The sequence below is a fragment of the Magallana gigas genome, chromosome 6 (genome assembly GCF_963853765.1).
Source record: "Magallana gigas chromosome 6, xbMagGiga1.1, whole genome shotgun sequence".
Classification (NCBI taxonomy): domain Eukaryota; kingdom Metazoa; phylum Mollusca; class Bivalvia; order Ostreida; family Ostreidae; genus Magallana; species Magallana gigas.
In genome coordinates this window covers 50,487,134-50,514,044 of record NC_088858.1, presented here as the reverse complement: position 1 = coordinate 50,514,044, position 26,911 = coordinate 50,487,134, and the positions used below count along the sequence as shown (strand labels likewise).

The window sequence follows — 26,911 nt, the reverse complement described above, 5'->3', positions numbered from 1 at the left end:
TTGCGAATGCCGATGTTTTATCATAATTTTTACAGTTTACATGCGTCCAAAAAATAAAAGTGAGATTTTAAAATCTGCGAGATCTGCTTCTCGCTATTTTACACGGATATTAATTCCTCGCTTTTAATTAGGAATTTACAGTACACTGATATACTGGTGACTAATATCATGCTATTCATTTCATATACATAATTAGATAGTACATGTAACAGTAAAACATACAAGAATTCGAAAGAATTGGTTATCAGTCTCAGACTTGCTTTATTTTCTGTAGATACCAGGAGCAGGAGGATGAGGTTAACAGAATGAAGAACTTCCTGAGCAAAATAGCTGAGGAGGCAACCGACGCCGACAAGTCAATGTGGCAGGACATGTCAAAGGTCATTCAGGACATGAGCCTCAAGATCCAGCAGCACTTTGAGGGATCCAAGGAGCGAGAAAACCAGCGGGAACAGGATCTCAAGCTGATCAAGAAGTACAAGAAGCAGGTGCGTGACCTGGAGGGGGACCTCAATACAGAGAGGGCAGTCCACTCCATCACCAAGTCCTCACTGCAGGCCCTCGAGGAGGACTGCCAGAGGTTGAAGAAACAGTTCATGGCCTCCAAGAGAAGGGACAAGTCCTCGGCCGACAAGTAAGTCGTCTCAAAATTTTGTTTATATGTGTATTGGTAGATGAAGTCTGATACATGTTTAACACACAAAAAAGCAGGCACAAGTACTTAATGACAATCATTTTGAGTGAAAGTGAAGTCTGGTACGCACAGTAAATTAAGAGAACATTTTTTACTTGCATCACAAGCATTAAAATATTGACTACCTGTTCAGAAATGTAATTTTCTTTCTCAAAAATTTAGATCATCTAAGTCTCGTATGGAGGCCATCAATGAGATCATAGCTCGCTCACAGACTCAGGCCCAGAACATGCTGGCCGCTGGTGGTTATTTTGAGGAGACTCTACGCAGCATCACCACTCCTCGGAATGCAAACTACAACTACCATGATGGTTCCCCGGACACCTCCATTGCCAGTGACTTCTCCTTCAACAGCGTTTCTCCAGCTGTAATGGCAACTTATCCGTCACAAGCCAAATCCCCCCGCAAATAGTACACAGATTATAAAGTGTATATTTTTAATATCAAGGCATTATTTATCTATAAACTTTTGTCAAATCATGGATTTTAAACAGAAAAAACATGATCAGGATTTAATATTTCCTTTAATACATCAAGTTTGATTTGATCACTGGAGTAAGTGTCTATGCTAGCACAATTTTAAGAAATGATATTTATACTACAGAAAATTTAATAATGAACAATTTTTATAGATTGGAGGCTTATTTTTTTAAGTTGATCGTGCAATACTTTTCCTAGCATTCCTTTGTTGCAACTTCATATAGTGATATATGGGTATCGGTTTACATGTAGTGTCAGTGGTTTTTTATGATTGTGGAGAATGACTGCCGTCCTTTTTTTCTGTGATAGTCAGAATTTTTAATGAGAGAAAAAGTTTTAATTTATTTAATGTTTATCAAAATATATACGGTATTTTATTTTATTTTATCATGTAAGGTACGTGTAGATATTAATTTTAACACAGTACAGTATATATATCACATTCCTAATTATAATATATCTTTTAAAAGAAGTTAATATTAGTATTATTATTATTATAGACAGTATTTCCTAAATATATCATAGAACATGGTGATTTTTCATCCGTCCTGAAAATTTATATTAGAAGTGCTAGATTCCAAAAAATGGGTTGATCTGCTTATTAGTTGTAAAAACTTTCTTTCTTGTTAATTAAAGTTAATGTTAGATACATCCTCTGTGCAACACAACTTGATAAAATTTGTATGTACCAAACAAAGGATCTTTACTCGACAAAATGTGTTCCTCTTTTTCTCTCTCTGTGTTCAGGCTGCAATATACGTATTTTCTTAGCCACTGCTGTGGCTTACTGCGTTATCAGGCAAGTCTTATTGATATTTAATTAGTTTAAGCAAGTGTTCTTTTGTTGTTTATTAGAAAATCAAAATTGTTCCACTTGCTTGCCATTGCCCATTAAATCCATCACAGTATTGAAAATTAAATTAATGGAGATTTCTTTAGTATTTCAGTCTTCCAGCCAATAGATTCAGTGTTAATCTTTCAGTCACATAATTTTCCATTTGCAATTATATATTGGTTAACTATCAAGTGTCTTAAGTCCTATTTTTGAGGCAGATCAGGTATATATAGCTGTTCAATTTATATCTTTAACATCTTTTTTCCAATTTAATCCTCACAATAATTTTGCCTTAGTTGTCAAGATTTCATTTTATACATATATATTTACACTGTTAATCTGTATTTACACAATAAATGTTAATTGCAATATCTGTGGTTGAGTTTCTTTTTTCCCTTGTCTGGGCAGTTTTTTTTTAATCGATTAAATGAGGTTGGATATTGATTCCTTTTTTTATAGCATTGAATCATGATTTTTTGAAGTATACAGTCTCATAACTGCAGCGGTGTGTGCATACAATTGAGTAACGCCCGTTTTCAAAAAATCATGATTTACTGCTTATATTTACATTTGCCTTGTCTGCAAAATCCTATTTTATTCTAAGGGTAAGTAAATATTAATGGAAGAGCCACAGTAACGGCCACAAGTGTGAACTTTGATTTTTGCTTGTGACGTTGCAGTTTACAGCATTCAACGTTTTTGACGTCATAACAAAACTCGTCATTTTAACCTTTGAGTACCCAGTGATTAGTTGTTGCATTTAGAGGCATTAAAAGATCACAAAATGTAATGAAAAAATGCAGTAGAATGTAAATATTTGTTAAAAGAACAGAATAAAATTTATTTGGCAATCATGATCCCAAGTAGACAAACACAAATACTGATGCCATAAATATGATTGTTTTCACTATGTTCTTTTAACTTTTTGTTTTTGACATTGCGCCGCATATCGAATTTCTGATCTAACATGCGTTTATTTCACTAACTTTATATCAAACAATATATGATTTTAAAACATTATTTGAATGCAAATTACTTGAACCCTTTATGGCACAAATTTCATCATTCTGTGTCTTCGATTAACTGAATAACGCCACTTGTCTACGCTATTTTGGGACAACCCTCGTATAAAAGGTAAAATGAAACATAGGTAATCACAGATTACAAAGCTCACCGAGACGAGACATCACCCTTATGAGACTTCACCTTTATGAGACCACCTTTATCATATTAAATGAAAATCATACTTTATGATCTTGGATATTCATGGATTTTGTTGACACAATATCATATATCATCTGTTAAAAAATTGTATGATAATCATATGTTCATATATTAATCAATACAATAATATAAAATTAAATATTGCATCCTATCATATTTACAACATATATCATATAATACAATAAAATACCATAATAAACAATGATGAGATATGATATTGTAACGTATGATATGACATTGTATTGTGTTATACGTTATTGTATTTGATCACATAATACAATATCATAATATATAAAACAATATAGTATTATATTACAATATCATATTACACAATACATCATTACATTGAAACATATGATATTATATTGTATAATGTAGTATGATAATGTATCATTTTCAAAACATAATATGATATTGTATCATATGATACAATATAATTTGATACAACATTGAATCATATCAAATGATACAATATTATGTGATAAAGTAAAATATATAATACAACATTATATTATACATATTGTATCATATGATACAATAATATATTTTACAATATCATACAATACATTTCATGTGATGTGACAATATTATATAAATAGTGCCTGTTTGGGAGGGTAACAGTTGAAATTGACACCCCGAGAAAACCATTGTCAACCGACGCGAAGCGGAGGTTGACAATGGTTTTCGAGGGGTGTCAATTTCAACTGTTATCCTCCCAAACAGGCACTATTTATTTTGTTATACTGAATGTCTTTTTTAAAAATTTTAAGAAAATTTTACTGCTTTTATATAGGAAAAACGTGAATTCTACAGCGAACCGTACGCGCATAATTCTCGCGCATGTAACATTTTTTAATGTTACCCGTTGCCAAGTGCGTTGCTAACGCTGAGGGTAATAGTAAATATTATTAACTGCGTCTTAACCAATCAGATTTCAGTATTTAACATGAAAGTATAACAAATCATTTTATACAATATCGTATGATACGATATTATATAATATTACAGTATCATATTATACAATTTCATGTGATATAATTCTAAATTACAGAAACTAATATCATATAATACAATATCGTATGATACTATATAAAAAGTGCCTGTTAGGGAGGGTAACAGTTGAAATTGACACCCCGAGAAAACCATTGTCAACCGACGCGAAGCGGAGGTTGACAATGGTTTTCGAGGGGTGTCAATTTCAACTGTTATCCTCCCAAACAGGCACTATTTTTTTAATGTTACCCGTTGCCAAGTGCGTTGCTAACGCTGAGGGTAATAGTAAATATTATTAACTGCGTCTTAACCAATCAGATTTCAGTATTTAACATGAAAGTATAACAAAATATTATATCATAGGATACAATATTATATTTTGCAATATCTTATGTAATAGTATCATGTGATAAAATAATAAATGAATAATACAATATAATATTACACAATATTGTATCATAATATACAATACTATTATGATATCATGTTACAATATCATAACATAAAATATCAAAAAAATTGATACAATATCATATCGTTTCATATAACTTTTTATAATATTACATATGATATTATATTGTATCATATTAAACAATATTGTTTCATACCATACAATACTATATCATAGGAATCATGTTATATCATTTATCAACAAACACATCTATGTATCGAGCAGGTTTGAGTGAGGTAGGAGACTTCTTTAGCATCCTTGATAATGGAGATCAGGCTCTGCATCTGAAGCAACCTCTGCGTTTCATTTATAATATAGTTAAATCAACTATGCAAGATATCATCTATAAAACATGTAACCTGTTCCCAAAAAAGTAAACCTCATCCAGCATCCGAAACCTATGGCTCAGATTCAGCATTCAAGCCTGTCAGGTGCATCAGTATACATAAGACGCATCTCCATGCAAGTTTGGTGAAGTTCAGACCAGTAATAACTAAGATATCATCATCAGAGAGCACTAGCAATTAAAACCTTAACCTGCTCCAGCAGCTGCAACCTATGGCTCAGATTCAACATCCATGCCTGTCAGGTGCATCTGTATCATAAGACACACCATCCATTTAAGTTTGGTGAAGTTAGGACCTGTAATAACTAAGATATATTTTTTACCATCCTTGATAATGGAGATTAAGCTCTGCATCTGAAGCTTCCTCTGTGATTCATTCATATTACAGTTTAATCAACTATGCAAGTTTGAAATAGTACTATTATCTATTAAACATGTGACCTGTTCCAAAAAACTTAACCATATCCAGCATCTGAAACCTATGGCTCAGACTCAGCATTCAAGCCAGTCAGGTGCATCAGTATCATAAGATGCACCATCCATGGAAGTCTGGTGTAGTTAGGACAAGTAATAACTAAGATATAATCATCAGAGGGCACCTGTTTCAAAAACTTTAACCAGCTCTAAAAACCTTAACCTCCTCCAGCATCCGAAACCTATGGCTCAGATTCAGCATTCAAGCCTGTCTGGTGCATCAGTTTCACAAGACGCACCATCCATGGAAGTCTGGTGAAGTTAGGACAAGTAGTAACTAAGATATAATCATCAGAGGGCACCTGTTTCAAAAACTTTAACCAGCTCTAAAAACCTTAACCTCCTCCAGCATCCGAAACCTATGGCTCAGATTCAGCATTCAAGCCTGTCTGGTGCATCAGTTTCATAAGACGCACCATTCATGGAAGTCTGGTGAAGTTAGGACAAGTAGTAACTAAGATATAATCATCAGAGGGCACCTGCAACAAAAACTTTAACCAGCTCTAAAAACCTTAACCTCCTTCAGCATCTGTAACCTACAGCTCAGATTCAGCATCCAAGCCTGCCTGGTGCATCAGTATCATAAGACACACCATCAATGCAAGTTTGGTGAAGTACGGACGAGCAGTAACCTATAATATTGCTATCAAAGGGCACCTGCAACAAAAACCTTAACCTCCTCCAGCATCCGAAACCTATAGCTCAGATTCAGCACTCAAGCCTGTCGGGTGCATCAGTATCATAAGACACACCATCCATGCAAGTTTGGTGAAGTACGGACCTGCAGTAACTTAGATATTGCTATCAAAGGGCACCTGCAACAAAAACTTTAACCTGGTCCAACAACCTTAACCTCCTTCAGCATCTGAAATTTAGGACTCAGATTCAACATCCAAGTCTTTCAAGTCCATAAGTAGGTCCAGATGCATCATCCATGCAAGTTTGGTGAAGATAGAACAAGTAATAGCTTAGATACAGGACCTGCAACAAAAACTTTAACCAGGTCCGGACGCCGACACCGACGTCGACGCCGAGAGTATAGCATAAGCTCCCCCTGACTTCGTCTCGGTGAGCTAAAAATGCAATGAAATACAAGAAATTAACACTGACAGAAAGAAGGAAGGAATGAGTAATAATGGTCTCCTTTTTACCAGGGAAGATATTAATTTAGTCAAGAACTTTGCAGTACAAACTTGGTAATGAAACAAGTGTGTACTCAATATTAAAGTAGGCAGTAAATATCAGTAATACATGTAGCCTATAGTGACATCATCAGTAGTCTATGTTCCAGTCTACAGTCGACAGGCTCTTCTTATTCTGTCATGTAAATATTCTAAACTGCAGAAACGATGGCGCCAATAGTGAAGAGGTAAATACAACTTCAAATTGTTGCTCTGTTCCTATAACCCATTCAGCTCAGTCTAAGTAAGCAGAGCCCAGGGACCTGATTCTGCTCCTGGACTGCATTGATCTGCAGATCTGGGATGCAATATCTGTTGTATCACACCGATAAAGTTCAGCCTTGAACAGTAGAGATTTCATTTCCTGCGATAGGTGCCCAGTATTGATTGCAGAGTCGACAGAACGGATACAAAAGAAGCCGTCTAATCACATCCTGGCTTATAAATAATCTGTTAACACACTAACATTATGGTGCACGTATTTTGTAATATTAACCATTACTGGCTATAGCTGAAATAAAAATAAGGTCATTAATTAAGGTCAAAATCTAGTAAATGATTCCAGAGTGTCTTTTTGGTGCTAGAACCATTATGATGTCATAATTGATTTAATTCTTTTTCCTGTACTTTACGGCTTTAAAGGAATTATGTAGAAAATAAAACAATTTCTTGACATTTTATATTAAATCATGGGAAAAGTAATTCCGATACCTATATTCAATTTGAGATCATTTTAAAGAGGTCAAGAGCTTATTTAATTTTGTTTTTGGAGAGACTGTAGGCATTCTAGATATATTTTATTAGTAAAAAAAAACCCAAAAAACCGCCAAAATTTGTTACTTATTTCCTTCATATTTAAAAATGAGAACGACAGTCTGAAACATGATTTTTCATTGCGTTTAGCAAAAATTTAAGCCCCTGTACACTCTATTAAACAAAGCTATTGCTAATAAGCATCGTTGAAAGAATTAATATATTATACATTTCATAAGCTTGTGGGCCCCCTTCATTTACTAGATCTTGACCTTAAAAAGTTCTATAGCTGTCAGTAGCTGAATAAACAAAAATACGGGAAATAAGACTGGCAGGTATTTATTCTCACTGATATACAAATTATTGAAAGAAGTCATCAACATCTTAAAAAAGATGACACAGAAAATTGATTTCACTGTCTTTGTTACAATAAATTGTCAAATTTTATTCATTCCTAGGTTTAAAAATAAAACATGTAAAAATCTATAATAAAATGAAAAAAATACATGAAACCAAAATCTGAATGTTGAGTAGAACAAAAATAAACATTACATATTTTAGGAACCTCAAATTGAAATGCCTTTATACATGACTTTTTGTAATACAATACTAAGAATAATGTACAGACTGTATAAAAAAGTTTTTCATTTGATTAATCATTTGTAAACTGAGTTTTATTTAATTACCCCATTTTATGATTCAGTAAATTGCGATACTGTTACATGTCTATGAGCATCTGCCAACGCCTGTCCATAAAGCATGGGTCAAACCTTGTCGCTTTTGTTTTCTATGAACTAAATAAAAACAAGTACCGCTACATGCACAAGTATCAGTACATTTACTAATTCTAAATTGTAATAAAAAGTAGGAACTTCCTTATATCTGCTTTTGACAAAAAACATCCTTCGCTTTGTTTTTTTAAAAGACCAAATTTATAATTGCTCATGTTTCATCATGTTTATAAGTTACCAAATTTTTTCCTTAATACCAGTAAAAATACTTCTAGTATTAATAATCGGTCTGTATAATTTTGCAGGTTAGGCCTCAAGGATTATTCCATAAGACTAAAAAGATTTACAACGTAGTTGTAAGTTCATTTGTTAATCACAGCCCTCATATTTACCTGGGTAATGTAATTATGAATACTGAAATGTTTTCAATACAAATGATCTAATTATTGAAGATACCCGAATGCAAGAACTCACAATAACTGGGAAATATAGCTTACCCTGAAATAAATACACATCCACATTATCCATATTTTAAATTTCAATAAAGTAATTCTTTGTAGTTTGAGCTTCTAACTGCCTCACAGAAATAACTTGGCACAAAACTTAACAAAACAAGATAATAGTTTGGATATCAATCTAAAGGTGTGCATCAGACACAGGGCTGCTGGCCACACTGGAGTTTCTGTTCCATCTCTGATGTCTGCTGCTTCAACTTTTGAAACCTAGCTAGCAAATCATCAGAGCTGCTTGGCTTTGTGTTGCCATCCTTGTCCTTTTCACTCACATTCTGAGTAGTTGTCTTTGCTGGGGTTGTGCCCCCTTCTACACTGAAACCCTCCTTAAAAGGTACAAATGACTCATCCAGTTCATCCGATAAATCAAAACCTTCAGTGGAATTGTCTTTGGGTTTTGGACACGGTGGTGATCGCTGAAAAGCTGAATGTTGATGGTAGGTAAAGAAATTTTCCTCCATAGCGTGCAGAATAGGAGACTTCTGACAGTCCGGGGATTTCCCCATCAAATCATCTAGAACTTCCATTGAGAGCTCCAGGTCCTCCCAATCTCGACTGAGCTGTCTGTCCACAGTGATTCTATCAAAAGCACCAGACATATTGTTGTGGTGAACAGGGTTTCCATTTAAATCGGACACACGCTCCGACAGGTTTTTGACTCGCTCATGGATGTTATCAGACCCTGGCCCTACAGGTGGCCGCTGGCCCTGAGGGACTGTGGGTGAGTTGACAATGGTCGGAATCTTGAAGACTTTATCCATAATATCCTCCCCTGAATCATTCAAACCAAACACAGGCATCTCTATGCTCTCTAAGTTTCCATCCTTCTCTGCTATACTGGAGAGTTCATCAAATATATCTGAAAGAACAGAAATAATCTACTAAATTATTTGCTTCAATAATTCACCTCTGAGAAAAAATCTGTTTGTGGGTCGCAGTCTGACGCAGCCAGAAGATAACTTATTGCATTGGAGTTGTTTTTTTTTCATTACTCTAAAATCCCTGGCATTTACAACCAATCAATTTCCTGCGACATCATCAAAAGGAAATGATGAAAATTTGATGCAATTCCATCGTACACTGCATTATCTCCTGACAATAAGTGTTCTACACCCATACCATCAACTTAATCTTCAGTCTGTTTTTCACACAAAGAGAGTCCAAAGACATTGATACATCAATGAACTAATGTGCTGCAACATCTGTCTATTGAAATTCCTTAACAATTCTATACAAAACGGCAGCTTGACAGCCCAACCCTCTACAGCCTCTTCTACCCCCGCATGGCACTGATTGTCAGACAACGACATTGTGATGATTTCCATTTGGTTTCTTGTTTTACTTTGGCATGACTTAAAAGGGAAATGTTAACCATGCATTGGAATGTTGGACTGAGTAATCCAACAAAAACTATAGGTTAACTGTGTAAAATCGTGATCATAAAATGAGTTTTTTTCACAAACTCCTCTTTAATGAAAATATGACAATATAATAAGCACGTGACGAGTAGGACACTAGGATGGTAGTCCCACTCAACACTTGTTGACCTTATTGTCTGCCTATACTTGCATGCACAAAAGCAATATTGTATGACATTTCCCCAGTAATATATTATTGATTTCTCTGTGCATTCTCTGTATTGTATATATCCCATCCTTGTGTGCATTTGATTTACCAGAGTGATTCAAGTTTACTGTGCTTCTTTCCTTTTTTTTCTACATGCTGTGAAACATTTCCTGTGTTGATTCCCTCCCTCAGTTTATGCCTCCCATACTTAATTCCCCTCCTTCTTAGTGATTATATAACCAAAGAGATACTGCCTATCTAAAACATTCACTGACCAAGCATGTACATGTATATTACTTGAATGATGATGCCTAACTTATGCCCCAAGTTGTAAAGTGTATATACATGTACATGTATTACAAATTACTGCTTATCTAATGTCTTTATTAAACAAGAGTCCATAATACTTGAGCGATACTGCCTACAACATGTACAATGTAATACATGTATATCCAATGCTTTAGCTGGGACAAGTTGACACATTACCTGAGTGAGAATGTCTATCTAATGCCCTCGCTGGACTAGATTCACCCCTTCCAATGGCCTCTCTGTAAATTTTTCTGATATCTTCTGACAGGGGACTTTCATGGTGTCCAGAATCTTCTACAGAAAAAAAAATGAAATGAACCTGTAAATTTTTAAACTGAAAATTTTACGTTAGCTTATTTCCCCCATCACCTTGATACTATCACAGAGGAGCTACTAATGACTTATAGTAGAAATATACTTAATTCTACTACAGTTATTGCCATTGGCAAGATCAAAGAGATGCCGCAGACATTATTCTCCAATATACCACAAACGTCATCAGTAAATTATCAGATCAGAAATACCTATTTGTCTCGCACTGACCATGAAAGTACAACTTCAAACCGTAAAAAGTTTTAAAACTATGTCAATTTCACGTGTTAGTTCCAGTCAAAACGATCTGTATTGCCTCAAATGATCGATGCGGCTGTTCCTAGGACCTCCCCAGCACATTTTCACTGCGTGTTTTTACATAAAATATATAACGTGTAGTACTAATAATTGTATTAAATTGCCCTTAAAATATTAGGAAAATAACTCAGATATTTCATAAATAAGTGAAGAGTGCCGGGTACTGTAAATTCCTAATTAAACGCGAGGAATTAATATCCGCATAAAATCGCGAGAAGCCCGTCTCGCGAATTTTAAAATCTCGCTTTTAATTTTCAGACATATGAAAACTACATGAAACTATGATAAAATTTCGGCATTCGCGATTTTATGTTCTCGCGATATGATGGAAAACCGTTGAATCGCGGAATTAAGTACTCGCGTAAAATAAGGAATCTACAGTATTAAAAATCAAAAAAAAAATCTGTCGTCTGCATGTGATTTCTTTGATCGATACACATGTAAACATTAATTACAAAACAGTTGGGGTTACAGGGAACAGCCGTCAAAATGACCTAGATCATCTCTCTATAGGAGAAACAATCTTTAGAAATACTGGGCTGTTAGTAGAATAGAAATAAAGTTCTTGTTTTCGTGAATGTTGCAGGATAACCTCCTCGGTCTCGAAATGTTGTTTGAAATATAAAAGCCTCGGCTTTTATATTCCAAAACAACATTTCTTAACCTCGGAGGTTATTCTGTAACATTCACGATAACTCGTACTTTATTTCTTAAATCAAGTTATTCTTGAGCCCGTCATTCATGTTAATTATACCCTGATATTTTCAATGTTCTTTATTACTAATGATATACATGTACACAAACTAATATGTTGTGACTTACATGCACAAAACTAATTTGATCTGATTTTCATTTATAATCTGAAACTGACTTAATCTTAAATTAAACAGTTATGTACTGGAATCAATTACTGCTAGTTAATTACCATATTAATTGCCTCCAGTATCTAATACATTTAAATAATTTTACCATGACTTTTTCTGTCAGATAACATGATAATCAGAAAGACAGATTTGTGGAGGTATGATTTTAAGCCTATACAGTCAATTTTTTTCATTTTTTATTCTATACAGTTACTGTAATTCAAACCCAACTAATGATCTGCTCATCGAGCAGCTAGATCTTTACAGCTGTTTCCATGAAGAAGGTTCTGATTAGGAAATCTGGGAAAAGGGAAGGCAATCAATAATTGTCTCGCAGCAAAGAACTCCTGAATCTCAAAGATTTGAAATAGTAACTCTTAAAAAGAAAATGGAGGTCTAACAGTGTATCTATCCTCTCAGCACAATCAATGTTCATCCTGGCATCTAAGCTATATAAATCCAGATTACTGGTTGGGTCATACTTGCAATGCATTTCTGTATTTATTCTCTCTCTCTCTCCCTATCTCTCTCTCTCTCTCTCTCTCTCTCTCTCTCTCTCTCTCTCTCTCTCTCATCAAATATAGTTTATCAATGACAAACAACAAAGAAACTACACATAAATCAAATACCAAAGCACCGAATAAATTCTTCTTTATGATCCCAGGCAAATAAACAACATATTGTCAATGTCAACTCTCATTCTGTTACAAGAGCTGAAGAAAGGAATACATATGATATGAAACAAGGTCACCATTATTTGACAGTATGGGGGACCATACGCTCATCAAATTTCAGATACAAATGTACCAGTATTTTCAGACCTATCTGTTGCTAAAGTAGGTTAAAATGCAATCAAAAATTTATGATAAAAACAAATTCACTAGGTTTGTGGTTGTATATCCTCATTATTAGTTTGCCCTTTTGAGAGTTTAAGCTTAACCTCATCTTGTCTATTAGCTAAAAGTACCGAAAGAGCCCTGCATCTGATGGACAAATTGAAAACAGGTGCATGTACATGATTGAACGTGATCTACATGTATAGAGTAAAAGCATCAAAATTGTCAAAAGTACATGTCTATAAATGTACTTACTTATAATAGGAATCCCTGGAGATGTGATCAGGTAAATTCCTTGAAGGTTATGGTCAACCTCTTCATCAGATTGTTCTGCAGAATAATGTGACCTTGAACTCTGTTGGTCTGACAGTAAGTTATCGGTGGTTGGCATGAGGAGAATGGGAATATTTTCTTTATCAGATGCCTCAAGTTCTTGGGATGATTTTGAACTTTCAAGATCCGAGAGGGCATCCACTTGTTTTTCTAATATCACTTGACTCCTCTCCAGGGGTTCAAATTCTAAGTGATCCAAGAACTCGGCCACAGGTGAGTGGGGGCGTTGGACCTGCCCAGGGGACAGGCTTCCCTTACTGAAGTCTCCGCTGGCCTTCATTTCCTGCAGACTCCTCTGTAAATCTTCAATAGATCTCTCCACACACACTCCCACTTTCTGTCCCTCATTTTCACTTTTTCCACCAGCTTCAGAAAAATGGCTCATATCTAAAAAGTAAAAAAAACAAACTATATATTATGTTGCACTAAATATACCTCTCAATTTGATGATGAACTCCTGAGATAAAACATTTTTTTTCAGTTGGAAGACTTTGCATGTGTAAAACATATACATCAAATATTCTATTCAATTAATGTCAGTGCTGATGTCTTGTTCTCCCTAACACAACCAAGAAAGTCACCCAATGGCCAACACCTTACCTGTGGGTTCTAGAATGCACTACACACTACTAGACAGTTTGACATTGGTGTCTTTTTATCCCTCACATATTCTGACACTGGGCTCTAAATCCATTTGATGGACCAAGTCCAGTTCATACTTCATGCAAAGCTCTATCTAATCTTCTTCAATAAAACTAGAACCCCAGCGGCAGATTTCTGAAATTTCTTGTCTCACAACACCTAATATTGTTACCATTCACCAAAACATCAATGAAACACATGCATAATTGTGGTTTTCTATTTTTATACTGTCTGTGTATTGTTTGCCGTTCACTCAGTCAGATATTAATAAGTTTTTCCCATGTTAAAATCACTACCATTCTGTACAGTAGCAGCAGTGGCCTTCCCTACAGAGTATTGTATACATGTATTAATATTTTAGCATTTAATAAGAACTTGTAACATGTTTAAACCATTATCCTTGAATTCAATCATAATTAAAGAGACACAGCAGACGTCCACAAATCAATATTCTTGCAACTGACTTCCCTAAATTAGACACAAAATGTACTCTTGTTTACCTGATCTAGCCGACAGAGTATAAAAACACTGCCACATCAAAATAACCTACACGTGGTAGGTGTGCTTGTAATGATCGTACATTAATGCACAACTGCCTACAATATATTCTAATGAGTAATGACACGGCCAAAATATGTATGAGCAGATTGAATTCATTTAGTGGAAGTTGTTTATTCTCTGACAATTCTATTCTTATGACAAGAAAACTTTTTAACAGAATGCATTCATGCATATCATTATTGTTATGATCATAACTTTCTATTAACCTACCATATATACTAGTAAGGCCTACCATATATAAAGAGATAAGTTAATCATTGTGTATATATAAATGCTCTCCTTGAAAGTCTTGCTAAATAGACCTAATGCACATTATTTGGTGTATCAAAGGTGTATCCTTTATAGACAGCATAAATCAATGCCATAAAGAGACCAGTACCGGTAATGAGGAAGCTCGTCCCTTCCTCTAGATCAATATTAATTCCCTTCAGAAAGTTCAGAGTGGAAAAGGGTTTTCACACCTCATAGGTATGAACTAGCAAAAGCACAGCTCTTCTTTGAAAGCAGAAAACTTCTCTCATTCTCCAATCATTAGACATTACCCATTAAATTTGATATATTCTCTTGCCAAAGGAAATTTTACAGTACACAATCATTCTCTCTTAGAAGTAAAATGAAAACTTTGAGGATAAATTACAATGTGTCATTTGAAATGCTTACAGCAAAAAGACTGCATTAAAAACTGCAAGGAAAATGCATGTCAGACCATGCCTTCTGATTTTGCATTAATGGTTTTTTTTTTACATAGTCTAGGATAAATACACAATAGCCAGCTAATTACATCAAGTCGGACTACTGTGATCAGAAATGAAGGCTATAACAGACCTCTGACGCTGACTACTGTGATCAGAAATGAAGGCTATAACAGACCTCTGACACAATGTTATTCAACGTGTTATTGGGCTACGTCAACGTGTTGTATTATTTAATGTCTACAGGGTGAAATAAATATGAATAATTAATTTCTTCATCAACAAATAATTACATTACTGCCAACAACAGCTGACCCAGCATCAATATTCTCCCCAATCAATTCTAAAATTAAAATTATTGATATGGACAAATATGATGTTTGATTTACTTAAACACTGTATTTCATTCATATTTCATAACTCTTCAATTCATACATGTAAGGTACCATAGCAACTGACTAATTAATGCACATCATCCTATCTGCAATACATATACAATGTAAATAAGCATTTGTATGCTTGTTCACTTTGCAATTTTAAAATGTGTGAGAAAATCACAGAACTTTGATTGCCACTGCATTCAACTCAACAGTGAACATTCCTGATACAGCTTCTATACCAACTGATGAAAATGCTTTTTTAACAACCTGAGCACCATCTGAGTTTTTTTTTTAATATAAAGTGCATGTAGTTTGCAAATCAATTTTTTTGTTAAAACTAGGAGTGTTTTTTCTCCCAAAATGAAAAAGAAAAATAATTTGTCAGTCTACTGACCAAACGATAAAAGGAAACACTAAGACGGGAAAGGAGAAACAATTATTCTATAGATCATCTTGTGAGGCCAAAACATGAATACCAATCATCCATTTTTCGCAGACAAACTGAATGCTAAAATTGCTAGTAACACCAATATATATCTAGTATAGGGAGGTAATTAAGTGATGTGATAGAGAAGCTTACCTGTTTGTCTTACGAATGGAGAATTCAGCACACCTGAGGACAGCACTTCCTGTAACAGGTAATCCGAGGGGGACTTGTGCAGGCCCAGTGGTGACCCCTTTGGGGTCTCTCCAAACATCTCGTCCACTAGCAGGTCAGACGGAGATTTCTCCAGATCTCTGAACTTGTTGATGGTGCCATTATGGTTCCTGTTTCCTCCAGATTTGTCATTATTTGGAGTTTTATCACAGTCGAATGATCCTCGTTTCACATTAGAGTCATATTTTGTAGGTGTTCGGGTGCTTGAATTTCTTAAAGTTGAATCATTTAATCCAGATATGGAAAGGTCCCTTTGCACTAAAGTTGAAGGTTCATTAAGAACTCCATCACTAATATCATTCAATGAAATGTCTTGTTTCAAATCCAATGCTTTTAAGCCTATATTGCCAAAAATATAAACATCTCTAGTATAAATAAATCTGTTTCAAACCTATATTTTGATATGATTGACATGGCATTCAAACAAACTACTGATTTTCAGTCCCTTACCTTTCTCTACATGGACTTGATCTCTCTTGGGTTTCGTGGGGGTAGACTGTAACTGGCCCCTTACATCCACGACCCGGGGCTTTGTTCTGTCCACGTCTCTGGGTTTATTTCTCTGAGTTGTGGCTAGTTTTCTTGGAAGTTTTGTGGAGCTACAATGATCAGTATTATTTATTGGGTATAGCACAAAAATCCAAAAGTTTATCCAAAGTTGCTGCAGACCTTACAGCACTTATAGAGAAGTGGTTGCAAAACAAGTAATAGCAGCACCCCTTTTAATGCATATTTATGTTTTTTTATTCTTAAAAAATAAAATTATTCAATTCAATATATGAAAGTTAATTTGAGAATTCTTGTACATGTACAACTTAGGTGAATTATAGTGTTCTCTTTGGGCTAATATATTTTATTGCAAAATAAATTTTGTTTTAAATGACAAAACAAAGAAAAATTGTTTTTTGAAGAGTTCTGAATCGTAGGATTATCAACATCTACCATTTTAAATTATTGATTGTTTCTGAAGAATACAAAACTTCTTTCCTACTACCATCATGAAAGGTAAATCAATATGAAAGTAGATGCTTTCATGTTTGATTAGTAGTTCAACACAACAATGTCTAACAACTTACACAGCGGGCCTCTCAAGCTGAGAGATCCTTGGACTGTCACTGAAGAGCTGAACTCTGTTCACTCGTGCTGCGATGTCTTCTGATATCCGAGCTACAGCCTCCGGGGTGGCACCTGGGGGGGTCAATGTACATATTGATTACAATAATGCTAGAGTATTCTAATTGTACTTCATGTAGGCAGTACTATGGCGCTTACATTGGTTTTGTAGTTCTGTAGTATGTGAAAAGGCTTTATTTCCCGTTTACTTACATTCCTGCTGAGTGAGAGCTACAGATGGGGCTGTGGGTTGTCTCCCCTTGAGAGTAGATGCAGGCGAGAAAGAAACCTCAGGTGTGGGCTCCACCAGGCCTAGACCAACTGCCTAAAACAGAGCTCGGAGATAACAAAAGTAGTAACTATAACTTCTTAATTTATTCTAAAGTCAAAGACAATTCATGTATAAAGATTATACATATATATAAAGATTATACATATATATAAAGATTAAACATATTATAATATCATAACAGTAACCTGATCCAAAGTGTCAGATCACATCAAGTTGGCAGGCACAGATCATCAGTTCAAACGAGATATGAACCTAACAACAAGACATAATCCGACTCCTTGGATCAAGTTGTTATTGTGATCATAAATTATATACCCTTTAATTAAAAAGTTAAGATAACAACATTATCTTTGTTAGATTAATTCTACCTTTTTTTATCTTTTGAGCTAAACCAATTTGGAACTAACTCTTTATAATGCACTAAAATACAGACATTAGTTATTGTGTGCTACTTCATCAACTTCAGAGAATGGAGATACGAATTAGAAAAACCAGATCACACTCTGTAAAATTAACAGTATCAAGAAAGGAAAATTGATGGGTACTGGTATATGATAATCTAATAAATGCTGTTAACTAAACTTTATCTTAATGATTTTTCTACCTGGTATTTCATTGTGTTCAAATTTCATTAGTCAAAAGCAAGCCGTGTTCACTGCAGGAACATGCATATACTAATTTCCAAGATTAGTTTAAACTACATTTTATATTTGGATGTAAAAATGTTTGGATATTCATTACTCTTCAAAGGAAGGAACATGACATACTTTATTCAAAATCAATCTACGAGTACTTTTAAGCCAATCTCCAGTCTAACCTGATGTACCAAAACACCCATTTAACATGCTGGTCTTTGTGCTTACCAAGCTTTCAATGAAATACCACCCTGAACAAGTTTCACAAACATCTTGTTTTATGAGATATAGCAAACATTAATTTTTTTTGAAAAGTTAGGGTTTTCTAAAAAAAAAAACTTTTCTTGGTTATAATACCAAAAGCATGACTCTTATACGTAGTGGATGTATGCAAGGAAGTGTGAGACTGATATTGGGCATTCACTTTCAATAATATTCTACAGCAGGCAATTATGATAATTAATCAATTGGACCAAGATTAGGCACAGAAAATAGAAAATATCAGAAGAATATATATTAGACAATTATATGCCTATTGACAATAATATTAATTTTGAAGAAAAGTGATGATACTGAAAAGCATAAATTTGATTCTTTTTATTTCAAAACAACTTGTAAAAATTAACAAATGAAATATAAAAAAGAATACCGGTACAAGAGTTATAATGTAAACTTGCAACTTGACAGGACACTAGGTTACACAAGGTTATAATTGGCACTGTATACACACGATGGTAATTACTTTTCTAACAACATACTGTGGTCCGGAGTTGAGTGGGCGTGGCTGACATCTCTTGCTCCACCTCCCCACGCAGCCTGTCCACCGACTGCTTGAGCTCTGGCAGCACCCCCTCGATCTCCCGCTGAAGGCTCTGACTAGACAGAAGCAGGCTGTGGTTACTGTGGGCCAGGGTCGTGATTTTCTCAATGTCCTTGGTGAAATCTGGCACTCCAGCTGAAAAATAGTTCAAATTCAAGTCTCAAATAAAAGTTATTTATTTATGAAGCTCAGACAAGCAATATAAACTTCCTTAGATAAACTTTTGAATTAAATTCTAAAATTCATAATGTAAATTAATTTATACATACAAGTACATGATGTACACAAATTCAAGTATACCAGTATGAACAATCATAGATCATGATAACCAGTAAGAGTTTCGCATGTGCATGTAGTTCTTGCTATCATAATATGTATAAATGTAATTTCTATTGACTGAAAATGTGCACAATAATTAAATAAATGTGTGATGCAGAACATTTGTAGTTACAATTTTTATGTAAAATATAAACGTATGATCAGAAAAAACATTATTTAACAGTGAGAATTTTTTTAAAATCACAACTAGAGTTACTCCCCATTATCACAGCTATCGGATATAAATATACCGGTATGGTCATCAAGAAAATTATTTATATAAACAAATAACACACAAACTTTTAAGTTTACATGTATATATCCTTGTTAAGTAAGATGTAAAAATCATGTACATGCAACTAAGTAGTAAATCTAGGCCTACTGTCAAACAAAAGTACTGTGTAAACTAGGTATGTCATTCTCCTGGCAGGTACAGGTACATGTACTGTTACTTACTGGTCTGAAACCTGTCCTGTAGCAAATGAAGACACAAGTTCCATAGCTGTAACAGACTGACTAGATTCAACTTCCCGTGGTGAAAGGTGTTGTCCACATGCCTCTGTAAAAACAATATACATGTATCCGATAGGACTAAGTACAGATGAATGTCAAAAGAAAAACACAAGAAAAGCTGTCAATATGACAGCAAACCAGATTTTCTTTTGTGTGAACAGTATCCTCAATCTGTTTTGTTAAGCTGAATTAATAAACAATATCTATCCAGAAAATGGGATACCCTATATGCAATATTATGTGAAAAATTACTTTTTCAAAAATTTCATAAACTCAAAATCCAAGTAATATGCACATCTCTGATATAAAAGTATGTACAACTGATCTGCAAAACAACAACTTCCTATCTTGAAAATTGTAGGAGGAGTATATCCGAGTTATCTTTACAATGGAGGAACCCTTTTGGCAGCTGCCTGCATGCCCACCCTCCCAACCGCCCTTCATTTTAATATCCAGATTTCTACTTTGGAAAACATGGTTAAAAATGTAACAAAGTAACTTTTAAGTCACAAATATGTATAATTATAATTCATATACCCTGGTACGTATGATATTAATTTCTTGTAAAATCTTTCTGTTCAATTTTTTTGTAATTTCTGTAATGAGGAATGAAAGAAGAATCCTGCATAAATTCATTTCAGCCTGACTGACCTTTCTGATTTCCTTTTCGCACTCTCGCAGCAAGAGATCGGGAACTTTGATGGGGATGTGAGCAGAGTCGATCCGGTACTTGGTCAGTGACCTGTCTACAATGGACTCTATCACCTCCCTCTCTGAGGCCTCACTGACTAGAAATCCATCCAACTGTTTCCACAGACTCCTCACCTACAACATTCATAAAAGGAATTCATAATTATTCTCTAAATAGTCTTTTCGCAAAATTCCAATACAAATGATATCCTCAGTGTAGTCAAGTTATACATAATTTTACAAAATTTCATCTACTGAGGTACGAATACCAGGCAAAATTGTGAAATTTTCTAAACATAAAGATTGAAATCTAATTCACCTAAGATTTATATAAGAGCATAAATTAAATATTGGACATATTTATATGTATCTGGTACTCATTTATCTTAATCCTTTACAAGTACTGTAGACGTACTTTTGTCCGCGTGGTATTAATTTACGCTATGAACGCGGGCACAAATTTTCCGCGGAATTTTTCCCCAGTGTACTTAAAGTGCATTTTGGAATTGCATTATATGAATAAGGATAATCGGACGTTACTACATTATAGAACACTTGCATATACGTGTACCCGATGCATATCATTTTTATCTATGCAAACTGTCAAACAAATATGTATTGAGAATTCACATAATATATTATTTAAATAATCTCCTAAAGATTTGAATTTTCTGTAAATTTACTTGCATGAAATTTAAACTTCTCCAAGCTTGATATAACGGCACGTGTCAGACGACAAATAGCCCCAAGCGGGTCTGTCTTTCAATGACCCAATTAACTACCCGTGTTTTTACTGCAATTTTTAGATCCCTTTGTACTCTGATTTTCAATTTATAAAACTGATCAGCTCATAATTTAAACGAGATGTGAACCCATAAATTGACAGTTAATAAAGATTAAATGGTGTTTTAGACGTTTTAGCCAGCGTCGTAACATCTTGACGGCTAACTAATGACTACCGACTAGTGCACAACCGATAATTACTGTTCACTGTGAACAGTTCTTACAATTTAAGTCCAAAGTTGAACAAATTCTAGGTAATGAAAATCGCTCAGAACTATATTTAATAATAATTATTCAAATGATTTTTTTTGGTTCAAAGAATCCGCGTAAATTTTTACCCGCGGATTAAATTGATACTGTGATTCCGCAGAATTATGACCCCGTGGAAAAAAATACGTCTACAGTATGTGTGTATAATTATGGATGTTCCATTGCCTAGTGCTCAACTTCCTACCTCGTGGACTTTCTGTGATCTCTGAGTGGACTTTGGGTCAAAGTCTGGCTCATAAGATTTTGATCTCCTTTTCCTTGCAACAGGGCTTTAAAAAAATTTATCAAATCTTAAATTGATGAACAAGATAAGGAATGCAAATCTACATGCATGTCTAACGACAACAACACCAACAAAAAATGTATATACATATATCTCCATTTTTTTTTTTTGCATGTATAAATCTAAAGAGATTCTACTTAACAAATGTTTAGTATCCTGAATATCTTGAAACACAACACATGAAAGAGAATAGGATAATGAACATATTAAGTCAGAGATTCGATCCAGTACATGTACACTGATGGATTCTAGAAGTGTTTTGTTCCTGTTCTTGATTGTTCTGCACAATGATACGATTCTTTCTGGCTTACCTCCCCCTGGCAGCACTCATTTCCGACGATTTCTGAATTTGGTCTCTTATCTTAAGCTCAGTGTCTCTTATTTCTTTGTTTAGTTTTCTGTACTCTTTCACCATCTCACTATAACAAAGAACATTTACTCTGATAACTCAAACTCACAACTTTTCATATAAATTTATACAATGGACAATAAAATCTGGAGATGAATTTTAAGTCTCAGGGTTGTTCACAAGTATCCTAAAACATTTATCTAGAGTGCCAAGATTTGATAAAAAACAATATTTATAATGGAATATTTCATACTTTGATTGATCTTTCCACTGCCTGTTTAGAGAGACAATTTCATTTGCTGTATAGAGAAAAGAGTTCCTTCCCCTGATAACACAGCCTATCATGGTGTCTGCCATATTGTCAGCAAGTTCTTTGTTTTCCGGAGTTAAGGTTGGATATCTGTGCTTTTCACTGTCTTTCATTCCTTCATAATGTAACAAATAATAGATATTATCCAAATTATCTTGGAGTTCTTGGATCAATAGTTGTTTAAACCAAAAATATGTCAACAATCCACAATATCATTTGACCTACCATTTTCCTTGTCGTTGACTTGTAAAATCACATAACGGGAAAAACGGTAGAGAAGCTGGTAAAACTTGGCTCCTCCTGGGGTCAAAAACAGAGAGGGGGAAATCCTTGGCAACATAGCCTCTGGCTCTTCCTGTGATATAACCAACAAATGTAATAACAATAAAAAATCACTAAGATATCGGAGGTATAAACTAGAACATACATGCTTCATATATCACAGTTCCCCCTTTAGAATCGGTACCCTGTTTATTACCTTGTTAATGTTACTGAGCCAGTTGTTGCACACTCTTCTAAACATCTGTTCCTGTTGCTTGTCACCAATTGGCCAGCAGTTTCTTTTAACATAAAGCAATACAAATGTTCATTAGTTTCACCAACAAAAACGCACAATTGTTGAATTATGCAAGATATATGTATATAATTAACTTCTTCATCTTCACACACTTGAATGTAAAAAAAGAAAGAAATCTGACAAAAAGAGGGTTCCATGAAGGAATAAATTTATCATGGAAGTGAAAAGATCGAGAGTCTTCTGGTGGTTACTGGTACTTTATCCTAGTATTGTTACATGTATATATTCATAAACATGACTTTTATTGATAAAATTATGGTGTATTTCTTTTGGAAATGAGCATGACAGTTGGACAGAGTATACTTCTATATAAAATTTAAAACAGTTATAATGAAAATTATTTGGGTTTTGATGTTCTAGCAAAGGTATTTATGTATGGATGGATGGACAAACAGACAGCCAGCCAGCCAGCCAGCCAGATGCAGAGTCTATTAACATACATTAACTGGCACAGGTGGTGTATTGGGGGAGAGTCTTTAATAAATTGTAGATATTTAAACGATTCTGGATTTCTTTGCATTTTGATTCTCAGTTCTCACCTGAATTCTTCTTTACACATTACAGGGTGAAGACGACTAAACAAAAAATACAGAATTTCCTCCGCACCTCTTCTATTTGGCAAATCAAACATGTTTCTGAAAGAGTAAGCAGCATATGCTTGAATTTTTACTTCAAAATTAAAGTGGCCTTTTGAATAGGATAAACAATCTATCATAAATTTATTTGAACCAACAACACTGATCCCTGATTTAACAGAATTTAGGTTTATAAATATGTGTACCAGTACTGAGCACTTACTTGTTAAATGGAATTTTAACCTGAGCTTCCATTCTTTCTACATTAAACCCCAGGAGCTGGAGATTTGTGAAGAATAGCTCCTGGACATCAAGACTTTCCTCCATCATGAAATTCTACTGTAAGTGACTGTTACTAAAAACCAAACAAGTGTATATCAGAGTCATGATATACAATAAATCTGTGTAGGCTGAAGGCCTTACCATTTTGCAATATAACTCTTCAGATTCAGTGCTTCTACTGTTGATCAAATTCAATTTAATATTACCAAAAAAATAATATGCCATCACTTTCAGAAATAATGAAATTTCATATTTTGAATACGACACACTAAACTTGACTACATACTTTGACAAGTGCTGTAGAGTATGACTGAAGTACATGCTTGAGTAAGTGTCGACCTTACACTACAGTATGTAAATTAGGTTATTTTTTATTTTTAGTCATTAGTTTAAAACAATGAATGCAAACTTGTTCAGTATACATACTGCAAAAAAAAAACTGGAAGCAAAGGAGACATTTACAGCAGTTTTTGGTGCAACTAAATAATTATTATATAACATTGAAAGAATAAAAATAATTTATGAATAGTTTAGTGAATACTGATGAATTTTGTTCAATCAAAAATTAGAGAAAACGCTTAAAGAAAAGCAATCAAGATTTTAAGACAAGGAATGTATGTCCCTAGCAAAGGCTGTAACATGACAAACATGTACATGTCACAGAATTTTTCAATAATTTGATGGAACGAACAGAGACTTCTACAATGATTGGACTTCACAGTACACAAAAAGAAAGTGGCACAAAAGTTTACACTTGTTTATGTTATTCACTATGGTATGTTAACAGTTCACATGCCTTTTTTAAGGAACGTGGCTGCCCTACTCAAAATCTGTTTTAAAAATTAAGAGGGTATAATTACTTCAGAAAACATCATGAAGATCAATCTGTTAGCATATGGTTGGTTTATGTTGGAAGAAAACAGCAATCATATTCTGAGAATAAACCGCTCCACTAAAAATTTTCAACAGTGGAACAATTTGATTTGAATCATTCGATTACTTGTAAATATTGCTTCAACTAAGTACTTTATGTATGTTTAATTGTACAGATTTAGAACAATAATCCAAATACTGCTGATAATTCTTCCTTAATCATGTTAATTCTTTCTCATCCATCCATGTTCCTCTTTATAATGATTTTATTTCGTTTTTCCAATTTTAACTGCGATATCTCTATGCGTTCAATTCACCAACTGAGTTATAAGGTATGTCCCAGTTGTTATTATTTTCTCGGTATCCGAGAAAATTCAGATTAACGTTTTCGTGGTGCAATTTGCGTCTTACCTTATTTTGGTTTTCAAATAAATAATTTTGATATATAAATATTTGTCGATGCATCACACAACACTATTCAACAACCGCTATCATCGTTATAGTATATGAACTGTTATTTTGTTCGAAATGAAATCGCCGCCAGAGGAATTCCCCGGATGCGGAAACCTTGTAATTATTGTTAACTCGTACATGACTTGACTTTTAAGATATATCGTAATACGAAGAAAAAAAACCCAATATGATTATAATAAATACGTTCAATTAATATATCGAGGTCAGTTTAAGTTAAATCAAGAGTCCCCTGAAAAATACAAAGTTATCAAATTCTTATTCCTCTGTTAGATAGATTTATATGTCATGTATAACTGTTCAATGGGTAGACGGACATCTCGGCCCAACGACACCTCGGCCAAGAGCGTTTGACACCTCGGCCCAGACGGGTCGGCCCAAATTTATTGACACGTCGGCCCATGTAAAAGACACCTCGGCCCAATGAAACCTTAGGGTCTACTAAATATAAATATAAAAAAAAAATAGGGGCAGAGAATTACTTTATCTATTCATTGATTTCTTCTTTCTATCTCTTTTTTGAAGATAATGACCAACGACATGAAATATTGAATTGGTGCAAAATGTGATAAAATGTGATAAAATTGTCAGATGATATTTAGCATCAAAATATTCGTACAAGACGCGCACATGATCATTATATTTAAAATTAGTATGATCATATTTATTTAATCAACACTGAATGATTAGTATATCGTTATTACACAACATTAATCAATAAAGTTCATTTAAAGTCTATAAAAAATATTTTTTATGTGGAAGGTTAGATAGAAACAAACCTAAATCAACTTTTAGAGAAAAGGTCATGTCTATTGGTCACGCGTCTCATTTTTTTTTTTTTTTTGTCAACAGCCAATAGAAATTTGATGACTTTGGTTGTCGAAATCTTATTACTTAACCCATTTCACTACAATTATAATAGAATATGTGAATTTTGTAGATCGGAAATTTCAGGAATTGATGACACATTTGAAATATATATTAGTGTTAAATCTAGGATTTAAAGATTGCAATATTTAGATATTTTCATAAATTTATTAAATCTACAAAGATTGACCAGAAAGTGGACACAATAAAAATATTTTGCGTAATAATGAAATGAAATGTCATGATGTGTTGTTTCTCTGACGATTTTGTAAATCTGATATGGTATGGTAATCATTTAAAGGATATATATGGACTTTGGTGATCATTGTCTTATAATTAACTGCTCGTAATTAAATCTTCATTGTCATCCGTGACACGCGTTTGCAACCCCAAAGGAAAGTGCTGCATCCTCTTGTTTGTTTAACTATTAGTGTCATTGTCGTTGTCGAAATTGTCGTCATTTTCTTAAGTTTACTTTATTGTTTGCTTAACAATTAGAACTTAATGGTCTCATTTTTTTTTATTAATTCAGTTTCTTTTACACGTCTTTGATATGTAATATTTTGATAAAATATGTATGTTAATAAAATAAAAACATTTAAATCAAATATTCTTGTTTTGATTTTGCTTGAACCGAGATGTCTTTTACGTGAGCCGAGGTGTCTCAAATTTTGGGCCGACCCGTCTGGGCCGAGGTGTCCTGGGGCCGAGGTGTCGTTGGGCCGACATGTCTGACATTCGTTCAA

General features: G+C 34.1%; 2 protein-coding genes across 8 annotated transcripts in view; one reads left to right on the top strand and one right to left on the bottom strand.

The window, feature by feature from the left end:
* Positions 1-2,380, top strand: part of LOC105344959 (early endosome antigen 1) — a 28,400-nt gene extending 26,020 nt beyond the window's left edge. For all 7 annotated transcript variants that reach the window (XM_034467316.2, XM_034467315.2, XM_066086725.1 and 4 more), the window contains 2 exons: positions 275-634; positions 857-2,380. In XM_034467316.2, the coding sequence (XP_034323207.2) occupies positions 275-634; positions 857-1,106 (610 nt within the window). In that variant the 3' untranslated portion in view covers positions 1,107-2,380. The remainder of the gene's footprint in view (positions 1-274; positions 635-856) is intronic.
* A 5,374-nt stretch (positions 2,381-7,754) lies between these two features.
* Positions 7,755-25,399, bottom strand: LOC105345262 (uncharacterized). The gene is made up of 18 exons (XM_034467320.2): positions 25,239-25,399; positions 23,896-24,027; positions 23,637-23,732; positions 22,999-23,080; positions 22,746-22,875; positions 22,464-22,635; positions 22,173-22,280; positions 21,763-21,847; positions 20,487-20,660; positions 19,779-19,881; positions 18,943-19,139; positions 17,471-17,582; positions 17,221-17,332; positions 16,595-16,743; positions 16,067-16,483; positions 13,134-13,598; positions 10,727-10,843; positions 7,755-9,533 (listed from the first exon to the last, which is right to left on the bottom strand). Exons 2-18 carry the CDS (start codon positions 24,000-24,002, stop codon positions 8,812-8,814), a joined length of 3,348 nt encoding a protein of 1,115 aa, XP_034323211.2. The 5' UTR covers positions 24,003-24,027; positions 25,239-25,399; the 3' UTR covers positions 7,755-8,811.
* Positions 25,400-26,911: the final 1,512 nt, after the last annotated feature.